Raw genomic sequence first — 24592 nt, forward strand, 5'->3', positions numbered from 1 at the left:
CAAATTTTCAGGAGGAACTGAACCGCGGCAAGCCAAACTGGGAGCATCTAAACGACGACTTGCACGTGTTGCTGACTGTGGAAGACACAGAAAACAGGGCAACTCTCAAGATGCAGCGCGCCGTCGAGGAAGTGAAGAAGCTGCTCGTTCCCGTGGTCAGTCAACTCCGACTTGTGGGCCACTGCAGGCTTGCATACTCTGCTGCTACTGCTGCTGCAGCAGTGATATGCATGGCTCTGCAGTGTGCCCCTTTCTTGCTAGTCACTTTCTAAATTGTAGCATAAGATACCACATAGGGTATTGCAATTAATAGCATTTCCTGTTAGTTTGACTTCTCTCATTTCATAACATACATTTATACTATAATTGCCATTGTGTACTGCTTCAGAATACATGCCAGTGTAAATTTGTTTGCATTACAATTATCTCCATAAGAATAGAGCACTTTCTCTGTTTCATATTATTGGTAGATTGGAGGAGACTTAATTGTTCTACATGTCAAAAAAACCTCATTATTATATGTGTTACAGAAGAGTTATAGAGTATTGTCTGGAAATTTGATTATATGTGTGACACACACAAATGTAGCTCAAATAATGGAAAGTCTGAGTTGGAATGTCAATAATATTATCAAAAGGGTAGATTGTTATTCATCATAAGAATGGCATGTTGAGTTGCAGAGAGGCACAATGAAAAGACTCACAATCTGAGTGTCTGGCCAAAGCCATCTTACGAAAGGAAAACACACACAAATTCATACAAGCAAGCACACTTTACACGAATGACCAGTATCTCTGGCCGCTCATCCGGAATGCAACTGTGTCATGTTGAGTGAAAGGAAGCAGCAATCTGGAGTGGGGGTGGGGAAGGGGAAAGAATAGCAGGATATGAGTGGGGGGGGGGGGGGGGGAAGAGGTTGGCACTGCCTGGCAGAATGTGCAGGCACTAGATGGTGGCAGGGCAAGGCTGCCAGATGCGTTGTCTAGTGGCTGTGGGGAGGGGAGGGGACAGGTGGAACAGGAGCAGAGAAGGGAAAAAATAGTGGGTGCACAGTGAGGGTGAGGTGACGTGAATCAGGAAGAGGTGATAGGACAGAGGGAGTGGAAACTGTTGGGTGGAGGGTGTGGGAACAGTAGCTTACTGTAGATTGAAGCTGGGATGATTTTGGGATTGGAGAATGTGTTGTAAGGATAAATCCCTTGTGTGCAGTTCGGAAAAGCTGGTGGGGGAGGGGGAGGGGGAGGATCCATATGATCTGGGTTGTGAAGCAGCCATTGAAGTCAAAGAAGTTATGTTCAGCTGCTTATGGTGTGATAGTGGTCTACTGTGCTCTTGGCTACAGTTTATGGTGGCTATTCATCCTGGTGGGCAGCTGGTTGGTTGTAAAACCAATATAAAAAGCTGTGCAATGATTGCATAGGAGCTGGTGGATAACACAGCTGGTTTCACAGGGGGCCTGGCCCCTGAACGATAAGATAGGATAAGCCTGTGACAGGGCTGGAATAGGAAGTACTGGGTGGGTGGATTGGGCACATCTTACAGCTCTCTCTCCCACCGGCTTATGATCCATGTGGCAAGGGTTTTGGATAAAATTGACAAAGGTGTCGATTAGGATGTTGTGGAAGTCGGGTTGGTGGTGGAACACCACTTTCGGAGGAGTGGGAAGGGTCTTAGGTAGGATGTCACATTTCAGGGCATGATGATAGATAATCAAAGTCCTGATGAAGGATGTGGTTCAGTTGTTCCAGTCTGGGTTGATATTTGGTGATGGAGGGGGAACTCCATAGTAGCTTATTCTTATGGGGTACGGGCGTGTGTTGGCAAGGAAAGGTTAATATTGTGAGGGGATATGGTATGAAAAATCTGTTCGCAGTCTAGATCTGAGATATAGTACCTGTGGAAGCCTTTGGGAGATATCAGCATTCTGGGTAATGGAGTTCTTGACATTGCAGATTTGCCACTCCCTGGGTGGCCAGGCTGTTTGTGAGTCCTAGTATGCAAACAGATTTCATTTCCTGTGTCATATCCCTTTGCACCCAACCCCCCCCCCCCCTCCCCCAGTTCTCGCACCATTTGCAATAAACAGTAATAAAGGAGTGCCTGTTTTGTTACTCAGTACCACCCCAGACTGGAACACCTGAACTACATTCTCTGTCAGGCCTTAGATTATCTATCGTCATGGCCTGGAATGAGGGTTGTCCCGCCCATCCTTATGTGATGGTCCATCACCCACCAAACCTCCACAATATCCTAGTCAATCCCTATACTGCTACTGATCTCAACCCCTTGCTACATATCCCTGTGGAAGACCTGTCCAATCCACCCTCTGAGCCCTTACTGCTCCAGTCCTATCACAGGCTGATCCTGCCTCATCAAAGGTCAGGTCACATGTGAACTCAGCCTTGATGTGTACCAGCCATGCTACAGTCATTGCACAGCTTTTTATATTATGACTATCACCCAACTGTCTACCAGGGTTAATGGACACCACAAACTGTGGCCAAAAGCAAAGTGAACACCCTGTGGCACAACATGCAATGATCATAACGTGCTTGATTTCAATGGCTGCTTCGCAACCTGAGCCATCTGGATCCTTCTCTCCACCACAAACTTTTATGAACTGTCCAGGTAGTAGTAGTCCTAACAACATGTTCTCCACTCCTGAAAACATTCTGGCCTCCTGCTGTCCCCACATCCTCCAATCAACAGTTACCACCTCCTCTATCCTGTCACCACCTCCCAATTCATTTCCTCTCACCTGCATTGTGCACTACTTTCTGACAATGCACCTGCTGGCCTTCCTCCCTTCTCTACTCTTCTCATCTCCGACTCCCCCCTCTCCCTCTCCCTCCCCCCACACAGCCTTCTGACACTGTGCTTGGCAGATCTTTCCTGCCACCATCTAGTCTCTTCTCACTTCACCATCTAGTCTCTGCTCCCTCCCTCCCTCCCTCCCCCCTGTGCTCTTGTTATCCCTTACCCTTCTCCACCCCGCTCCATATTGCTGCTCCCATTCAACATGTCACAGTTTGTGTCCAACTCAACATCTCATTTTTATGGTGAATAGCAATCTATCCTTTCTGTAATATTGTTGAGAAATGAGGACAATTTAGAAATAACATCTAATCTCAAGTCTACAATAGCAATTTGATGTTTTTGTTTAGAATTTCACAGATTTAACTTTTATCTGTTATTTCCCCTCTCTTTAATTTCCACAGACAAATACTGAAATATTTGTGCAAAGCATATCCTGATCAGTTCACTACCCACTTCATTTTTATGAATTTATTACATGTGTAACTGTATATAGTAACATGGAAAATTACACCAAATTATACCATAGAAAGAATCCTGTGCATCCGAATAGCTGATGGGTGGATTAAGTTTTGACTGGGAGGAGGACTGGGGAGTTTAACTTTCCATTCTTCTCTTTGATATAGAGATTAGACATTTTTGCAATATTCCCTTATTTTCAGTAGGAAAAAGAAGGAATATTGGAGACTTCTAATTTAGTAGCTGTAACGGTATCACCATATTATAGCCAGTCTGAACAAATATATGCCTGATTTGTGTTTATATAACAGCTTTGTCTAAAATACTCATCTGATGCAGTTAGTTTCAACCTGATAAACAGTGCAGTAGATGGAATCTTTCTACAACAGTAGCATCCATATCCCACCCTCTCACATTTTTCGCAACATTATTTTTCTTACTTACAAAGTGTTGGAAAAATGGAACAGCTTTAAAAATACTCACTATTTCAAAGCAAAATTTATTCTTATTGAATATCTAACAATGGAAAATCGATGGAATGTAACAATATAATGAAATGCTACACACCATATAGGGGACATGCTAAGTCACAGAAAGATGCAACAAAAAGACTGTTAGAAAGTTAGCTTTTGGCCAACAAGGCTTTTGGTAAAAATACTGAAAAACACACACACACACACACACACACACACACACACACACACACACACACACACACACGACCACAGTCTGTGGCAGCTGGAGGCAGAAGCTGTGATCATGTGTATGTGAATTGTGTTTGCACTCGCATGTGTGTGTGTGTGTGTGTGTGTGTGTGTGTGTGTGTGTGTGTGTGTGTGAGAGAGAGAGAGAGAGAGAGAGAGAGAGAGAGAGAGAGAGTTGGATTTGTGTGTGCGTGTGCTATTTTTGACAAAGGCCTTGTTTGCCAAAAGCTAACTTTCCGACAGCCTTTTTGTTGTTCCTTTCTGCGACTCAGAACCTCCGTTTATTGTATATCGTCCATATGTTTTAGTATTTGTCTGTAATCACTCTTGCTGAAGCAAACTACGTGCAGTCCTCTGCCTGCCAAGCTTATACTAAATGCTATCTATGCATGATGGTATACAAGATCTTGTCTTGACAGTAGTCTTCATTCGCAGCAGGCTGATGGTGAGGACGAGCTGAAGAAGAGGCAGTTGATGGAGCTTGCCATAATCAATGGCACATACCGTGATTCCAGTGCCAAGGCAGCAGCTGCTGCAGGTGAGATCGCGGTCTTGACAGCAGGTACTCATATGCATTAGCTAAACTGTTATTTATGTATAATGAAAGATGCTTTCTTCAATCGTGTTTATTTGTTTTGATTCATTTAAGTATTATCAAAGTAGTTTATTTAAATAGGATAATGTTCCACTTATAAAATTCCTACATCATGACATTTGTGTATGTATGAGCCGTCACCATAGGACTGTGTGGCTGACCGTTTGGTCACTTTTGTTCCAGCGGCATGTGATGAGGAGTGGCGCAGACTGACAGCCGCAGCAGCTGCAGAGACGCAGCGACTCTTGTCGCCGGGGATGCCGACCCTGACTGCACCGGGAATTCGTGCCCCTGCCACGCCACTGGGTGCACCACTCATACTGTCACCTCGCCTTCCTGTGCCAACTACAGCTGCTTCGGCACTCCTCAATGGCTCTGCTGGCCCACAGGCACCATTACTGTCACCTCATGACCCGCACGGCCTCATCTACACGCCATACGCAGACTATGCCAACTACTTGGCTGCGTCACCGCTGCTGACAGAGTACGCCACGGCTGACCACACGGGTGGGTTGTTTGCACGTTGACCCCACCTCACGCTACCGCACTGTTCTCTCCGTCCCGGCTGGGCGCTGGTCTGCCGGTCTATACCCGGACGTGGGCCGGCACTTTCCATCTAGTCCTCGTTCCCTGCCAAGTTTCTTAAGATTGTTCTTCTCGAGCCATTGGAGACACTTGTCTCTCTTCTCCTTCCTATCTGTTGTGCTAAAACTCTATTTGTTTTGTACCTATGTTTACTCTGATATGAGAGCTGTTTACACAGCTTTGGTCCATTCTGTGCAGAATTACAGCTAAAACAGTGCTGGAAAACTGTTGGCTATTTAAAGAAGAATTTTTGCTAAACATCCTGCTATTTGATGCCAGTGTAAATCTGAACAATTCTCTTTTCTGTTGGAGTGAACATTCTAAAAAATAACCAGCTGTCCTTTCTGATTTTCTCACCCTACTTAACAGGATCATTTGTTTCATGCTGTGTTCTGTACTTCTGTTTTATAAACTTTTCTTTAATCTGCAGGACAACTGCCTCTTCTTCATAGCCCATATGCCAGCCAAAACATTGATTTGGTTTCCTTTTATTTCTATTTTTTGTTCATAAAAATCACATTTAGGCTTGAATCTGAACTATTTACTAAGCTTACTGACTATATGAAAATCATGTAGCATGTAACATATTCGCATTCACTATCTTGCTCTACTAACAAGTGTCTTCAATATTGACAGGTGCTTCCTTTCATTATGGGTCAGCAGTCAGTATTTCTACAATAAACCCATTAATTGTTGTGAGTTGATAGTAAATTTAACTTGGCCCTCTCTCTGTTACTGTACATTTCACAGCAGGTTAACAGTAAATGGTTTCTCTTCTGTGGTGACTTGCTGTTATGAGTTGAAAGTCAGAACTAGACGGCTTTTGAATGGTGCATTCTCCATGAGTGGCAAGCACTCACAGTGTCTCAGTTCTACCCAAATATTATTAGCTAGGGAATTGGGGGCTAACATTAAGCGTAAATGATTGAGACATGAGGACAATGGAAATGTGCTGCTTTAGTGAACTTGTACCTAGAATTCATTTACTATTATATTATATCACTCGTGATATTGAAGTATTGCTTTAAGAAGCTACAATGATCAAATTTTAATCATAGGTAGATTCTGTTGTTCTGTAATTTGTACAGAATGTTCTACAGTGCAATTTAAAATATGAATTGTCATGACCAGTAAGAAGTAGGAGTATTGCAAATCATATAAAGGTGATAATGTATTTATGACTTCACTAATTACCGGTGGTATGTTTATGTAGTCATGTTCCAGGAACACCATGAGTATGAACTTAAGTTTTGAACTATAGTTCTACACTTGTTTATTGTTTTTTATTAAGCTGCTTTAGAATATCACCATATTGTGTATATGACATTGAATATTATATTGGATATTCTTCTGGGATAGTCATTTATGTAGTCTTTATTTTATTTTGATATATACATTTTCTTCTATTTATCATGTTCTTTCATACATACATTTTAATGCATTTATCATTTCATGGTTATTTCATTCGCATTTCATGTTTAGTACCTGGAATAGCCTAGAGATTTTGATATGAGGAAAGTCTCATTAATCTAGTTTTCATTATGTAAGTTATTTCAGGGAAGTATTTGAGATACTTCAAGTCTTCTTATATTAAATTGTTTCGTAGCTTGTGACAGTGCAGAGCAATACACATATGAGCAGAATACTGTGATGTATTCCAAATATTCTGGAAGAGAAGTTTCTCTTACTCTCCTCACACTCTTTGAGCTGATAAAATCAAAATATGACCCATTCATATATCTTTATACCTGAACTGGTAATAATAATTTCCTTCTGTTGCTTCTTCTTGCCACATTAGGTACAATGGTTTTCTCCAGTTTACTCTGCCCTTTGTTGTCTGCTTAGACAACCCTAATAATAAAAAAGTCCAATGTACAGCAGCTGCAGTATTGTTCTTAGTTCTCATCAAGCAGTCTACTTAGCTTTTGGTACTTAATTTCAAAGTACCAATTGCATTAAAAAGATTTTCCATAAACATTCATTAATATAATTGATTCAGTGTTCTTGGTAATAAGGAGTGTACGAGCATGTTATTCACAAAGCCTACTGCATAAGTGCATGAAAGTAAACTGGAGGCCAAACAACTACTGCTGCAAAATTTTGTTTTTATGTACAAATGTGATGTTTTGGGAAGCTCTAGCAAGTATATGCTTATGGGCAGTGATCCTTTTAACATACTTTGAAACATTACTGAAGACAAACTTCATGTTTGTCTCCAAATTTTGAATTAATATCCTGAAATTTGAGGATGCCTGTCTTAATTACTACAGTGTACAAGCCTGCTCTGCAAGCTGTTTTGTTGCACTGTCATTCTGTCTTTTGGATTTGATTTTTTGCCATAACTGGTTGGTAGAAATGAATATTCTTATTCTTATTATTGTTATTAAAGTGCACATTGCTGTTTGCTCAAGATCATTGTGATGAAGTGCATAGCTTTAGCATAGGTTGTTTAGCCTCCAGTTTTGAAGCAAATTTTATACATTGTTGTCTGGGTGTTGGTATGAATTATGGACATTTGTCAAGATATCCATTGGTCATTCCAGAGCAGCGGTGGGTCACGGTTGGGGTGTAAACCACTGGTTGCATGCACGATGGCCAGACCATCGGTAGCCGTTGGTTGTTTGTGCATTCACGGCAACAGGAAAGGGAGAAAAACCATATGCTGCCTCAACCTGGGACAACAGCTTTGACCATGTTATACTATCAACCTGACCAGTTTTTGTAATTGAAACAAAGCTTAAATTTGAGTGTTTGTGTTTCATATTAGCTTTTGTCCTGTAGAGTGAATTAAATTATTAGTGTATTATAGTTTACGTGTATTTCACACATGCACAAGGATTTATATGTTTAAAAAGTGGGGAAATGGTGCAAAATTACTTGTCACTGTCCATTCCCAGAACCAGTTATTTGTTTGGCACAGTAAAGATGCAGATAAAAGTTGCTGCATGACATTTAAATGACACTTTTGAATATTATTACACTTTCTTCCACCACTGCAATTAAACAACTCTTGAATTTCGATCTGACAGGAAAGATAGTTTAACATGGTCTTTTTGATATAAAACTATATTGCCTTAATTTCTATTGTAGACATACTTTTAACCAGTTGACATAGAATACAATACTATGTTCATAATGAATGAACTGAAGTTTATATACTTTTGTAAACTTATTACATTCGTTAGCCATTATGTTGCATATAGGCCAAGAGTAGATGTGTGCTTAAATTGGTAAGAGGAGTAGAATGACTGATGTTTGAATGAAATGTTAAAGGAGAAAGGGAGAGTAACATCACCACTTTCACATCACATCAAAAGTGCTAAAAATGATGCTGTGATATATTATCCCAAGAATTTGCATACTTTTAAAATGAGTATATTGCAGATTATTTGCTTGCATACAAAAATATATTTTATAACTTCTGCAAATCAAACATTCACATACATGCAGTCATGCTGTATTAATCATTATTTGTATGCTTTAAGATTAGTACTTTGTTCTTTATTGCCAAAGTGGTGATTTTCTCTCCTCTTACTGAAAAATGGTGTGTATTTAATAAATAGTGTTGATTTGTTGTTATTCATATAAAACTGAAAAGGAAATTATGGCTTTACCTTTTTTAAGCATGTTAGAGTCATTATATGTGCTGCTCTGCTCTGTATGGGTACTTTGAAGGTGTGATATAGTAGTTTTATTATTGCGATATTTGCATGTGTGTGCAAGAGGAATGGATGTGATTTTAGCTTCTTGATTCATATTATAGCTTTTTTGTTTGTTTAAACTTGTGTGCTATGAGAATATCTTTAGTGAAGGTGGCGGGCTTGCAAAGTATTGTACTGAAATGCATTGAGTATTAGCTGCTTCGTTAGTTATATTGGTAGTGTATACCAGATAGAGGTGGTGGTGATCATTAATCTCCTAGCTGCTGTAATAAAATTGAAGTAACACACAATATCTTCATACATCTGATAATGAACAATACAGTCTTTCAGTTAAAGTTTATCATCTCCTAATGGTATTAGATTCACAATTGATAAATGTGAGACTACATTAAAACTGCATAGCTTTCCACTCTTTCTAACTTTATAGGGACCAATTAGTGCGAGTTCCATTTCTTATATCTAATTAAATATCTTTAACAATAAATAACAGGTCTATAATTACAGATAACCTCCTGCAGTAAGGAACTCGCAGACTTTATAAATGAGTGCATAACTTTTCTGTAAACACTCCAGAAGCTGAATAACTTATCTTTTCTGTAGTTCTCCAACAGTTTGGGAAAAAAATTGACTTCTAACGCAGGAAAGTGCATAACACTGACCAGTATTCTCCATATGATGGGTGATAACATTTATAATGACACAGCATTACACAGGATGCATTCAACGTAGCATATACATATAAACTTAATAGGATGAATAACTGTCATACATAATTAAAGATGTTTTATAATAATTAATATTTCATGACAGTTAGGTGTCTGGAATACAAAAACCGTGCATAAAGTATTCTTTAGATGATGTGTACTTACTATTGAACTAATCTGAAAGCAAAATGTAATTTTATCTACCTTGCTTCCTCCATAAATGATCAGTTAATTTGTTATCGAGTGCTTGAACACTGTAGTGCCATATAAATCTTGATTTGTGAGGTAGCTCATGTATTACTTTTTTAAATAACTATGTTATAACAAAATTAAAATGTATTTATTAATAGGGCAGCAATTTCTTTCAAGAAAGTCAGTTCCTTTGTTATTGCCTCAGACACTGTGTATGTATATGTTTGTAGCTGTGTATAAAGTGTGACATGGTTATGCAGAAATCTGTTTCAAGTATTACATGTATGGAGAAAAAGGCCCATGACATAAATTAATGGAAGTTTTTATTTATGAGAGACTGAATTTGGGACTTCTAAGTGTTAATATGGCTGTATATTTGTAAAGGTCCCTTTCTTAAAGTTTTGCAGTAACTTAACAGTCGCAGTACTATGGTAGAGCTGTGTGTGTGTGTGTTTGTGTGTCTCACTGAATACAGTGTTATTCATATATTTTTCCTACTTTGCATGTGAGAATCTGTACTTCAAGTAATATCTTGCACAGTAAATATATCATGCAATATGTGAAAAAAGGTGCATTTTCCCAGAAAAATTACACTGACCCTTTTTTAGTGTTTTATATAATTTGGTTTCATTGTTTATCTACTTGTCAGATGTGTAAATATTTGTATTCCATGCAGTTTGTTGCTTCCATGTTGTAGAATGAATTTCAGTACTACATAATCTTGACAAATGCTTTAAAGTCCATTTGTTTTGTGTGACCGAATGAGCAGGTGCAGCAGCTAAACAACGGAGACATTTGGGTCAGTTACGGGAACATCCCTATCAGAGGGCTGGGGCTCTATCATGAAAACCCACTGCCTGATGGCAAGGTTAGTTTTCCTCTGTACCTCTTTTAAATCTTTCTTGTGTTTTCAGTTACTGCAGTCATTTCATGCAATGTAAGTCACACTTTTGTCATTTGATGTTGAGGATAAATGATTATAGTGGTGCTGCACATGTCATAAACAATTCTTGCTTTTGTTTATTAACGCATTCTTTGAAACTGCTTCACAATGTATTGTTCTACTGCATTTCAGTAGAAATAAAATTTTCACTCTGTTTAAAAACAACTTCCAGACATCTCAAATATAATTATACCGGTTTGTTGCAAACAAAGCAAGACTTCTTTATGAAATGCGTGTGAAGAGTCATGAAATGTTTACAAGAACACTGTAGAAGGATGAAAAGAGGAAAGAAGGACAGCTCTTTTTGATCATAGTTGGAGAAAAACATCACATACACAAAGTGTACATTTTATTTACGTGTAGTACTGGACTTAAAAGTCCCTAGTTTTTGGTTACCTTAGGGAAGTAGATAAACTGAGAACAATATTACAGTAGGTTACTGTAGATTTCTATTATGTCTTTAGTACTGCAGCTAGTCTCCAGTTCATGACAATTTATTGCAACAATAAATGCTACTGTAATTTTTCGCATTCGGGAAATGTGGCGCCATTGCTTTCTTGAAGTGTGACAATCAGTAATATTTTAAAATCAAAATAATTATCGTTTACTTAGGTGTTTTAGTCAGTCTTTTTTATCTTACGTTGTGTACAGAGAAAGTATAAACTTCATGATTGAATTATTTATTTCTTTCATATTGATCAGTTTTATTATTTTTATATTTTAACGGTTTATTTTATATATACACACACCAGACATACTGAGAATATTTACTATTCCTTATGTATAAACTTTTCATTGAGATATTATATATGTTTTGTAGTATTTCATAGTATTTTTATCGTATGGTTGTGATATTTTTCCATCATATGATACTGAATGAATGTCATTGATATGGAAGGAGTGTCATTGTTTTACGTCCTTCTTTCCTCAGTTTTTAATTGTATATAAGAAAGTGAAGTATGTTGTCCTGTTTTGTAAGGATATTTATGTTACGCCTTCATAAAAATGGGGGGTTGATCAGTACAGTTATTTATATTCTGTGTATTCTTTCCAGTTCGTGAACTATTTTGTATTTTGTTGATTTATGCTTGTTGTGGAATCATGCAATGAGATTTTTTACAATGGATTTGTATATGTTTAGTGCAAACAAGAATACCAGGAAAAAGAAATAAATAAATGAAAGAAACAGAAGTCAAACAAAGATTTATTTTTTTACTTTCACTCCATTCCTTTTCTTATTGACAAAAAAAGTCCTTTAAGCAGCTTCAGTAATTTGACTGGCTGCAGGAGATAAATTTGGGGACCACCACAGACAAGAAAGAATCACACACAAATATGGCTAGTGCAACCATGGGATTAGTACACTTAAGCATGCCTACACACGCTCGCTCTCTCTCTCTCGCTCTCTCTCTCTCGCTCTCTCTCGCTCTCTCTCTCTCTCTCTCTCTCTCACACACACACACACACACACACACACACACACACACACACACACACACACAAAACTAATGATAATAATTGTCACAGTAGAATCTACATATCATAGTGTTCTTTCCAAATTTTTCTATCCTCATTGTTTAACATTTACATTTCTCATTATGATATACATTTCGAAACAGTTATTCTTCATATCACTGTGTCATCATTTCGTGTGGATCCATGTGTACATATGTATAACACAGTTGTTTATGACATGAATCTATACTCTGAAGATATTTGCAATTGACTTTCAGTGAGTACATCCTGAAAATTTTTACATAAAAACTAAAACAAAAGACACTATATATGTAGGGCATAATTTTGTGAAACAAATCCTAAAGAAAAGTCATCATCAGTAAACTGATACTAACAGTCCAATATATGTTTAGATAGCTGCAGTCTTCCTTTTTCAGATAACTGTGGCTTTGTTAGTCTGTTCGTGTCTCATCTTTGTTTATGTTTCAGGATGTTACATAATTAATACTTGGCTATTATTTAATATTTTAACATAATTAATAGTGTATTTACAGGCTTGGATTTCTAGTTATGGTTTAGAATAATAGTATGGGTTTAATTTTAATAATATTGAGCATCACGCTCGTACTGTTTGTGGTGTTCAGTTGCTCAGGAAAATATTCCTTATTACCTTTCTAAAAGCAGTTGAATACTTACATATGGTAATTTGTCTTTTATCCTGATCTGAAATGCTTTGTATTACAAAATTGTCTTGAGAGTATACTCACTTTTGAAAGTTAATTTCTTTTATTTATTAACTCTGGAAAGGCAGTAAATTGTAGATAGATATTTTGTACAGTCATTCTCAGTCTTAGATATATCTTACTAGCAAATTCATATTCATTTTCTAATTCACAGCACTTTTAAAAGGGGCTTTACATACTAATTTTTTGCCAGTGGGTGCTACTTCTGAAAGTCACGCAAACGAGCAGACCTGCACTTATTTGCTTTAAGCACACAATTGCGCGCAAATGTAATATGCTTTTCTTGCTCCGTCTCTCAATTGACTATCTCGTTTGCATGGCTTGGACCAGGACAGGCAGCCATATACTTCATTTTCACAGCACTGATTTGCTACAGCTGGTCACTTAAATTAGTGAAGAAGCATGGTTATCATCACATTGATTGTAAATTTTTAAAGTCTTTTTGCCTGAATAATGTAGCTAATTACTTTGCTAAATGGCTGCCTGGAATATGGGTGTGCCTATTTGCAGTCATGCATAAAAACTGGTACATCTGTTTTTATTGATGGCTGCATATTGGCTGCAACTAGTACCAAACTGTTTAAATATGAAGATTTCTCAGCTGTATGCTATGTCTGCTTCAAAAACTGATTTACCCGTGGTTCTAATTGTAACTAAGAAATTCCAAAAAGGTTATTCAAAATGAAAACAATGTAAATTAATTCACTGATATTTTCCCTCCAGAATTCCTATTAACTGAAGCTACATTGTGTGGTTGTGGTGTTGTAGACTTGTAATGCTGGATCCCTCTTCCACTTTTATACAAGTAATAACTGCATACAGCTGGCAAGTTTTCCACATATCAGTGAGCTTAGTCATGTTATCACTCTGGGGTTTAATGACCATTAAAACCAAAAATAATCAAACTTTTGACTATAAATATACTAACATTCTGTTTTCTCTTTTTCTTGTTAACCTGGTTGTCCACCAACTTTGGCCCTGTAGGCTTGGAGTGCTAACACTGGATCCCTAGCTCCCCTCGCCTCGTGTTACGTAACATCTCCGCACGCACGTACGTATGGTGGAGCTAGTTGCCTGCACTCACTACTTTAGGACTAACTGTAATCTGGGGCCTCACTCATTTACCCACACAAATGGATGTATGCAAGATTTGTGTCATGTCATATAATTTCATATACTTAAAATTTCATTCATGTAAATGTTTCTCTGCTAACATTTTAGAAAATTGGCTGTGGATTGTAATGTAAGAGAGCTTTTGTGGTTATTTGTATCAGTTTCGTAAACAAAAGTGAACTTTGGAACTGATCTGTTATATTCAAAAATTCTGAAAAATCTATTTAACATCTTAAGCTTTTTGAATCGCAGAATCATTGAGTTGGTAAGTGAATGATGTCTCCCTGGAATATAATTTTTATCTGTTTACCCAGCTCATTGTAATTGTCTTATGATTTGTGTTAGTCGATCAAGGCTTACTCTTAATAAAAGAAAAAAATAATGTAAAAATATACAGGAAAAAGAAAAGAAAATATAGAACATGTTTCTGGCAAAACATTTTGATCTCTTATTGTTCTGTCAACAACTTTTCTTAGTATAATTTTTGTTGCTACCTTGTAAAGCAGATAGATTGGATTTCAAATAACTTTTTTTTCCTTACTGATATGTTGCTATAATTTTGCAGGATTAAATTAAAAAACCATAGTAGAAAATTTGGTTTTGAGTATTTATTTTACTCATATTAGGGAAATAAATTCAAACATATTAAATGTAATTTAGATTTATAATGTAATATTCCTTGTCAGAATGGTGACTCATGTTTACAAGGTATGACAAGATGATTAAGTTCACTAATGCATAGGATATCAGTATTTTTCATTTGGAATATATTTGGCAGCTTCTGATGCACTTATTAGTAAAAGACCGTCCACAAATTAGTGGAATCCCATTTGCACAGACTTGTGCATGAATTGGTCACATGATAATTGTGCACTGTAAGTGTTAAGTTATACAGTTTCATGTACTTATATAAGAGTCTGATTATTTACATCAGTACTTTATCATTGCTCAGCAATCGGAGACTAAATGAATGTGCGATATTTCTGCTGTGAAAAAAGCAATATATCAAGATATTAAAATATTTCTGGACCATATTAAGTGTGCTACCGTGCTGCATGACCTCAGAATTTGTTGCATTGCACTTCAGAGTTTAATAAGTAGTCTGCACTCTGCAAGCATGCTATGTTAGATAAATTTATAAAACTTTTAAGAATTTTTTATATAAATAGGTAATTAATTGGGATTCTACTATGTTGATATTAATTTTATAGTTTATAAACACAGTTGCAATATTACTGTAATGGATGTGAAAAAATTCAAAATATTTTATGATGTAGTTGTTTTAATTTACTAGAACAGGCAGTGTGCAATTTTTGTTTCTTTTTGTTTGAAGAAGGAGTAAAGTTGCAGTACATTGTGTGCTATTTCTAAACCATTTGTTTTGAGTGTTCCTCAGATTGTTTCATTGAAAATACTCAGTGAGAATAATTTAATGACATCCTTAAATTTTACTTTTTCTTTTTGGCTTGGTTTTTGCTAATCCCATCAATTTCTGTAATCTCGTAAGTATTTGACTTTTGGCGCTGAAAGCTGAAGGCCATATTAATGTGGAGGTGCTGTGGTCATTTTGGTACTTGTTTCCACTCTGAACAAGTGTGATATGTTTCTTGTATGTAATATTTCTTTTTCTCCACTTTCTTCTTCTTTGAATATTCTTACTGAGTATTTTCCATTATACTTTATGTTATTATTATTAATAGTAATATAGTTATATTTCAGTATAAATGTAATTTAGAATTTAATATTTTCCAATTTTATATTGTGCACAAGAACAACAAAGGTCTTGCAGCTTTATTGAAACTGCTGTAAGATTTTATGCACTAGACAGGTCAGTCTACTTAAGAGAATGCTAACAGAACAGTAGCCAAGAAGCATCTCTGGTATATAGGTTACAATACTTGTTTCCTTGTCTTTATTAATCAGTCTTTTTATACAATGAGTGTGCTAACGTAAAGGTGCTTGCATGTTACGTGCACAAGTGGTGATAAAGTGCATTTCTTATTTGCAGTTTCAGTGTTCGTTTATATTGAAGTCCACTCAGTAAACTGTGGTACTTTACCCTTCCATTTGTAAAAGCTTGACATTAAATGAAAAAGAACTAGACAGTACTTTTCACATAATTCATAGACCCAAATGATTTCAAGATCCCCTAAGCTGTTATCACATTTCACTCCAAAAGTACCAAAAATACTGGAAGTGTTAAATCAACATGCACACAATCAGGAGGAGAAAAAAAGTGCATTTCAGTGCATCTGAAACATACAAAGACACACAAATGCAAAGACGCAGTTGTCACTAATAGTGAAGGTCTAGTGAATTGGGAAGAAAGAGGCTACTTCTTTTTTCCCTTCGCAACAGCCTTTAAGAATACTACACACAAAAATTACCTAACAAAGATGATGTGTGTATTACTTATATGTTTAAATGACTGAATTCTGTGGCTGATGTCAAGCTTTCATGGATTGTAACACACAGAGATACTATTAAATCTGTGCTTCATTTAATATATAGACAGTCATTAATAGTGACTTTGAATTAACAAAAAATACTTCATGAAATGTTTGCATCAAATGGGAGAGCAGCCATTGAAAAGATTCTTATTGGGAAACCACAACTCATGACTGCAAACAAGGGCATTCAGCAAAAATAATTATAAGTTCCTGGATATGTTGGTTTTGTCCAGCACAATAAGTTGCAGTCAAATATTAGGCCTAGAGTTATATTTTGCAGTATGTTTCCATGTGCCATATATTTGATGAATACACATTGTCCTACTTTATTGATATTTTACTTAATGTTCTGTCTCATAAAGAGCATTTCAGAAATTATAATTTAGAGGGAATGACATGAACATACTAAGGTACTTAAGAAAAGGGTTTAAAATAGATCTGTTCATGTTTACAAAAATTTATACATGATTATATGAATAAATTTTGTTATCTGTAAAATATGTGTTTGTAATAAAAGAGATTAATCCACAAGGAATAGAATTTGTGTATATAATCATTTATGTATCTATTTATTGACACTTACATAAAGACTGACAGAGCATTGTTTTGAAATCAGACGCTTCTGTTTGTAACATTTTGGGATATGATAGATATTGTATGGAAAGAGACAAGAAAGTGGTTGACTGTTCAAATAATCAAAATGTAACATCTGTTTGAAGTTCAGTAGTTCCATAACAAATATACTTCTGTGTATGAGGAAGAAGGGAAGGGGTGTGGAATCCATTTCTGAACTGACCTGCAGACTAAAAGAAGTGTCAATCATTTATTTAAATATCCAGCAGTTATGTTTTGATTAAATTATTTTTGAGGTCTGACATTTGAATTTTGCTCCACGATACACTTACCTTACATTTATTAGTTCATACCCATGTAAAAGCAATGTTGTTTGTCAAAAACGTAAGCCTATAGCCAGACAAAATATTGAACTGCAGGTATTCTATTACTTTGTGGGTACAAAATTTCCTTACTTCTCTGTCATATGTAGTGGATGATGCTTTTAGAATTACATGAACACCAAGGAATTGCTTGGGTAGGGTACCAAGATCCACTATAGCTCAGGGTAGCTTCATAACTTGTGGTATCACAATCCCTGCAGTATTGGAGAAAAAGAATTGGCAGTTTAAGCTAGGAAATGTGTAACTCTGTCTACAATCAATAACTTTAGTAAAACACAATCAAAACGCCCCTGCTTCGCATAGGTAGCACTAAGTATCTATGGCCAGATGACATGCCTGTCATATTGGTAATAATACCGAGCGAGGTGGCGCAGTGGTTAGACACTGGACTCGCATTCAGGAGGGCGACGGTTCAATCCCGCGTCCGGCCATCCTGATTTAGGTTTTCCGTGATTTCCCTAAATCACTCCAGGCAAATGCCGGGATGGTTCCTCTGAAAGGGCACGGCCGACTTCCTTCCCCATCCTTCCCTAATCCGATGAGACCGATGACCACGCTGTCTGGTCTCCTTCCCCAAAACAATCAACCATATTGGTAATAAATTATGTACGGAAACCTTCCTTGTGAATCAGACTGTCTATTAGTGAAAACTGTATCAGTACTCCTGCAATCATTCCTGAGATTAGCCTTCACGTACAGACAGAAACAAAATGATGGGTGACTTTTGATTTAGTAATATGTATAGATATTAATGTCAATTAAAATGTATAGCTCGCATTTGCTCTGTGCAAACCCCAGAGATGCCACAAATGTCAGTTTCTCTGGCTGTAGGCATTACAGCCTTGCATTCAAGATTTACAGCACTCTGTCAAAAGATATTTTTGTACTTAACCTTAGAGCTCTGCAGGAATTTAAAAAAATGGGCATGAATAATTTATTACAAATGAAATAAAAGTTCTCTCTCACACCTACTTTGTACTGAAGATGTGAGGATCAACAGCTCTTCAAGGAATCGACAGTTCAAATGCAAATTACAGAGTTACTTTTGTAATCCCCCATCTAAACTTCAACTTAATTTTTGTAATAATTATGTACTGTTACTATTCTGCAACTAGATTTCTATACCTCAGGAAATGCAAATATATAGGGCAGAATAGTAGTGCCTACTTGCAAGTCATGACAGTGTGAACAGTAGTAAAAAGGGCTGATAGAGGCTCAAACGAAAAGACAAGTAACCTGTGAGAACTGGAACTGATACTACTCTCATAAAGAGCAGCAGGGAACTTAAGGGAGAGAAAACTGTGAAACTGGAGGTATAAAACTCATAAACAGTTCCAAGTACAGAGGGCACATGAGGTAAGTGAAAAGTAAAGCATTCATTATTTCAGTTTAGATTTTCCCATTCCTGTTTGTCAAAGCTGGTGCAGCAAATATTTGGTAAGTTGTAGTCATAAAATCTGTAAATCGAGCACAATCTGTAGCAGTAGCAAAAGAACAACAAGAAATACTATTTTGTTGCAAATTAACGTATGCATTTACTGATGAAACAAGAAAGTGACATGAAACTTTGTCTGCAGCGGAATGTGTGCTGATATGAAACTTCTGGGCAGATCAAAACTATTCACTGGACCAAGACTCGAAATTGGGACCTTTGTCTTTTGCAGGAAAGTGCTCTACCAACTAAGCTACCCAAGCACAATGCATGACCTGTCATCACAGCTTTACTTCTGCCAATAGCTCATCTTCTACTTTCAAAACTTTACAGAGGTTCTTCGGATTGTCGTCACTTAGCTGTTGCACAGCCTTGGAATGTACACACGAAACTTGCCTTTCTTCAGGATGTGTAGCACACTACTAGCACTTACATTACTCTCATATGCCACTTGCCTTGAAGATTTTTGAGGTGAACGCTGAAACAGTTCCAAGACCACAGTTGTGGAATCATCACTTGTAGCTGTACGAGGTCACCCTGATCGACCTTTATACACATCACACACTGTTCCATGAACTTCGAATTTGTCATAGACGTGTTATTGTTAACCTTGAAGGTGGTTCTGTACCATACTCGCTTCTCCACTGTCTTTGAACCGCAGCTACATTCTCAAACTTCCAGTACCACTTAATTATCTGCTTCTGCGCTTCAAAGCTCAGATGCACGTCTGCCATGTTGCAGTTACTTCCTTGCCACTGCTGCCACCTGTTGAAGAAACATAACATTACTTTCTCACTGATGTTTAACCTTGCAGAATGGGAAATAAATTGTCTGACAGTTCAAAGTGTGTATACATTTTTTTGACACACCCTGTATATTAGAAATGGCAGAGCGCCTATAAAATTTTCTTGGGGAATGCCAGATATCGCTTTCGTTTTACTTGATTAGTTTCTGTCAATTACTATGAACTGTGACCTCTCTGACAGGAAGACATGAATCTATTTGCACAACTGAGATGATACTTCGAAGGCACACAATTTGATTAGAAGTCGCTTCTGAGGAACAGTGTCAAAAGCCATCTGGAAGTCTTGAAATATGGGATCAATGTGAGATCTCCTTTTGATAGCACTCATTACTTCATGCGAATAGAGAGCTAGTTGTTTAACAAGAATGATGTTTTCGGAATCCTTGCTGACTATTTGTCGATGGGTTGTTTTCTTCAGGGTTATTCATAATGTTCAAACACTGCATCTGCTTCAAAATCTTACTGCAAATCAGCACTAGTGATATGGGTCTAGAATTCAGCAGATTACTAATATTTCCTTTCTTGAGTACTGGTGGACTTGTGCAATCTTCCAGTCTTTGGGCACAGATCTTCTGTTGAGCAAGAGGTTGTGTGTGACTCCTAAGCTACATTACATTCAAAATATTTTAACAATGAAAATAATCAATTATTGACAATACAGTGTAAAAGGACAGATAAAAAAAATCTACTCACAAAGTGGCGGCAGGGGAAAACAAACAAACAAACAAACACACACACACACACACACACACACACACACACACAGAGAGAGAGAGAGAGAGAGAGAGAGAGAGAGAGAGAGAGAGAGAGAGAGAGAGAGAGACTGACTTTTGCAAGCTTTTGGAGCCAGTGGCTCCTTTTTCTGGCAGGAGAGTTTAATGGGAAGGAAGAGGGATGACAGGAAAGGACTGGAGAAGTTTAGGGAAAGGGGTACAGTTCATAGAAGCCACCCAGAACCCAGCAGATTTTTTATCTATCCATTCAAAATATTTAATTATTCTACTTGTGTCTGAACGTGTGTCATTACAACAAATGGATAATGGATGTCTGTGGCATATCCATTTAATATCCTGTAACTCTATGAAAATGCAAACCTTCATTTGCATTCCCACTACTTTGTGAAGCAATTTCTCACTTCCTATGATTCTGATCTCCTGCATCACAACATGTCAAGAATGTCAGGGTAATAACCATCATTGTATGCATTCATGATGTAACTTTAGCACATAATGGAAGGAGACTGTTTTATGAAGACTGTTTTTCCTTTACAGTTTTATAAAAAAACTAACTTCAGAATCTGTGAAAGATACAGTGACAGAAGAGGAAATGTTCATTACCTAATTTACTGGACTGCATCATGAAGGTGCACTTGCCAAATCACTGGTAATTGCAGACCTGTTTGAGTTTTATTCACAATGGAAATAGTGCCTCATATGCCCTTACACACCTGGTACTGAATGTTTACAACTGCCTATTTTTTTGTAGTTAATGACTGAATTACTAATAATATTTCACAGTCAACAGGTAGTTTATTCAGTGCATGGGACACACAGCATCTCAGTGGTTAAAATTTGTTTCTCCTGTGTTGCAAAGGATAATGGGAATCTGCAGAAGGGGACTTCACATCGAGTATCTGAAGATGAGAAAAAATTACATTTATTTTAAAAAATTCTTATACCAGTCTCTCACCAGTATACCACCACCATACATGGCAACTGTAGACTCCATCATGAAATACAGTGTTTCATTTAAAAGAAATGAGTTGTTTGGTGTTGTGTCAAGTTTCTGTAAATTCATCATAATTGGTCAGTTGTGACCTTACTGACCACTTTGAAATGCTACCAAGACAGGATGTAGTTGGCTTCTTGGTATCACCAGAAAATTGGCACTGAGGGTGAAACTGACAAGCTGTAATGTATAAATAAATTTTAATTTTTGACAAGAGGTTACAGGCCCAGCACAAATACAGTTTCAACCTTCAACAAGTTCATAGCACCTCTGAAACTGAAAATTAGAGCATTGATCCAAAATGTATGTTAAGCATTTCGTAGGTGAAAAAGACTGTAATCCTATCAGCAACAGGGAAAACAGCTGAAGTTTTTAGTCTTTCAAAGTGGTTACCTTATGGTGTGTTATCCTCCTCCTTTTTTTCTAATACAAAGTTAACACTAACAGACTCCACTGAAGTGTTGCATTCTTTCTGCTAGTGAGAAGAAAGCATTGAACAAAAATGTGGAAGTGAGTTGGGATATGCACTGTGGCATAATATAGAACAAAATAGTATGCACTGTTCTAAACACTTTCAAGAAAGCAGCTACGTCACCATTCTAACTGTGACTGCCTTAATGAGGTTCGAGTAACAGATCACTTCACCTACTTAGTTTGTGTATACTTAATATTAGTAGATGCTGTAGCATTAGTTTTTTAATAGCTGTAATATGTATGTAACTACTCAAGTGTGTTTTTTGTTAAGATATACATTTCGATTCATTTAACTGAAACCTTCTTCTGAGCCCTCCATTGTACTTCCTTTTTGGCCTCGTGTTATGCCAATGCAAGTATCTCTCTAACATGCATTCTGTTTCATCAAAATTTTTGGCCATAAACAGTCAAAATTTCATTAAAAATGTTATCTACTTTTTTATTTTTTCAACTAGCTGCTTTTCAGATATATCTATCCTTCATCTTCCTATGTGATATAACATTTCTGAATCATATCTGTAGCCAAAATCTAGCTGCAAAGAAGAGATGGGAAAGGAAATTGCTGAGAGTGCCATAGCACAATAATTTTATGATTTCAATTGCCAAAGTTTTTTTCATTTGTGCAGCTATGATGTGCTTGTGTTTCTCATAAGAATCTGGAACATTGTTTCCATTTTTATTCAATAACTTCACGTTTCAGTTTTTTCTTTCTGTAGTCAGAGTCAACTTCTCTATCTGTAATTGCTATTGAACAATTCATCGGCTCATAAGTGTTAGGTTTCTTGGGTCCCATTTGGGTAATAAGTTGAAAAGGAGTCAACACAACCAAAAGTAAATCAATTGTGTGTTCGGCAAAAGCAAGCAGTAAGGAAATTGTGTAAAGTAGGTAGTTGCTGATAATAAAAATCAGTTTCAGTTCAACTGTGGTTTATGCAGTTGCAACACAAGATAGAGAAAAAGAAAAAAAAATTGTGCGGGCTTTTCTGCTTCCTCTTCTTCTTCTTCTTCTCTTTTTTTTCCCAAGGTAGCAGCTTCCTTACGAAGAAACTTGATTAAATTTAGATAGTGCAAGTGTGACTAGCAAGAGTTTATTGTTAATACAACATATCAGTTTAGCTATTAGTATTTCCTTGTCTTTTGTTAATGCATTTTGTTGTTTGCTCCAAAACCCTGAGATCTCCTTGATGTTGTTTATGGAACACTATGGGTGGATGGATGGATGAATGGAAAAGCTGTTAAGACTGATACAAGAAGAATGTTACAGATAACTGACATTCAAGAAACCACACTCTTTCTGATGGCACTTTTATGTAAGCACTTCAAGTTAACACCAGGATGTTGTTTGAGGATTTCCCGTAAGATAGTGTTATCAAAGCTGCATGTGTTGGTTCTCTAGAGAAGTAGAGGTGCCAAGAGATGAGCCTATAGCACCATCACAGGGGACAGTGATGTTTTAGAGTCCTCTGCTGGAGAAACAACCTGCAGACTTCAGATGAACAGTACTAGAATCCTAAGCTGCAAGCTGTGTACACCAGCATATGTGCATGAGCAAGTTTCTGGTGTCCAGCTTACCGTATTTACTCGAATCTAAGCCGCACTTTTTTTTCCGGTTTTCGTAATCCAAAAATCCGCCTGCGGCTTAGAATCGAGTGCAAAGCAAGCGGAAGTTATGAAAAATGTTGGTACGTGCCGCCACAACTAACTTCTGCCATCGTATATATGTAGCGCTACGCAGGCATGCTTTCTAGGCACAAAGATAAATACTGCCGCCAAAACCTCTGCGTCAGTAAATAAATTAAAAAAAAAAGTTGAAGACGAGCTTTTTTTCTCCGCCGCGAGTTTCAACCACTGCATTTTCATACATTATCCAAAGAAGTAAATACAAATTCCGTATTGTTCATCTTCGAATGTAGCACAATTTCAGTGTACTACGAAAATCTGACTGGCAAGACTGTTTGGGATGTTTGTCAATATGGCCAACTCTACGTTCTGAATTTTTTCCTATCTGTGAGAAGAGATGGTTGCTAATAGGAACCTGATGAAATTTGAATCACATACAGTATTCTCTTCACCATAAGAATAATACGAATATAAACATTTTGCTATGTATTCTTTCGTGTTTGCTGCTATCTCATTTAAATCCTGTCTGCCAAATAAACTACGAAACTAGAGTAGAGTGAGACAACAGCAAACGCGGAAGGATGTACGTATCGTGTCATGTTTATATTCGTATTATTCTTATGCCTAATAGTGATACAGTCAGAAATGAAGCACGGCAAGTGACTAGATTTTTAAATCTAAGATTACTCTAATTTCTGTGCAGAATTTGATGTAATAAAGAAGCGGCCGCAAAGCTTTTCAAACGGAGAAAAATTTTCGCCCAACTCTCGTTCAGAACATGTTCTATCATACGCAGTCTATTATTTGATTCTTGTTGATCATTATCAAAGAAAGCAGCAGTGTAAGTAACAACAAATAGCAGTCTCTTGCCATTGTTTCGCTAATGAGACGATTCCCCTTTTTTTTTTTAATTGTACGCGGCGGTAGTGTGCACAAAAGCAAGCCATGCCGCGAGCCGCGACAGGCCGTAAACACGCACTATCAGAATGTGACAAACAATGCATGGCACAGTGCAGTAATGCATTTTCAGCTTAAGATTGACGCAAACACCTATAACAAAGAAAACGGCACTTATCAGATCAAAGTAAAATAAGCAATCGATTCAAACCAGATAAAGCACGTGAAAAAGGAAGGGCACCCGTATAAATACGGACGGAG

At 37.1% G+C, this 24592-nt stretch overlaps 1 protein-coding gene across 9 annotated transcripts in view; it reads left to right on the forward strand.

Annotated features, from left to right (window-relative positions):
- The window catches only part of LOC126186151 (protein held out wings), a 419545-nt gene extending 402576 nt beyond the window's left edge, over positions 1–16969 (forward strand). The window contains exons 4-8 of one of the 9 annotated variants that reach the window (XR_007537298.1): positions 12–152; positions 4413–4539; positions 4756–5079; positions 7706–10583; positions 13841–16967. Coding sequence is in view for 8 of the 9 variants with exons in the window: in XM_049928186.1 (XP_049784143.1) it covers positions 12–152; positions 4413–4539; positions 4756–5079; positions 10485–10561 (669 nt within the window). In the remaining variant the exon portion in view is untranslated. Of the gene's footprint in view, positions 1–11; positions 153–4412; positions 4540–4755; positions 5080–7700; positions 11862–13840 lie in introns of those variants that run through there. The other 8 variants (XM_049928186.1, XM_049928192.1, XM_049928193.1 and 5 more) reach the window with 8 other exon arrangements.
- The last annotated feature ends 7623 nt before the right edge of the window (positions 16970–24592 follow it).

The sequence above is a fragment of the Schistocerca cancellata genome, chromosome 1 (assembly GCF_023864275.1).
Source record: "Schistocerca cancellata isolate TAMUIC-IGC-003103 chromosome 1, iqSchCanc2.1, whole genome shotgun sequence".
NCBI lineage: Eukaryota > Metazoa > Arthropoda > Insecta > Orthoptera > Acrididae > Schistocerca > Schistocerca cancellata.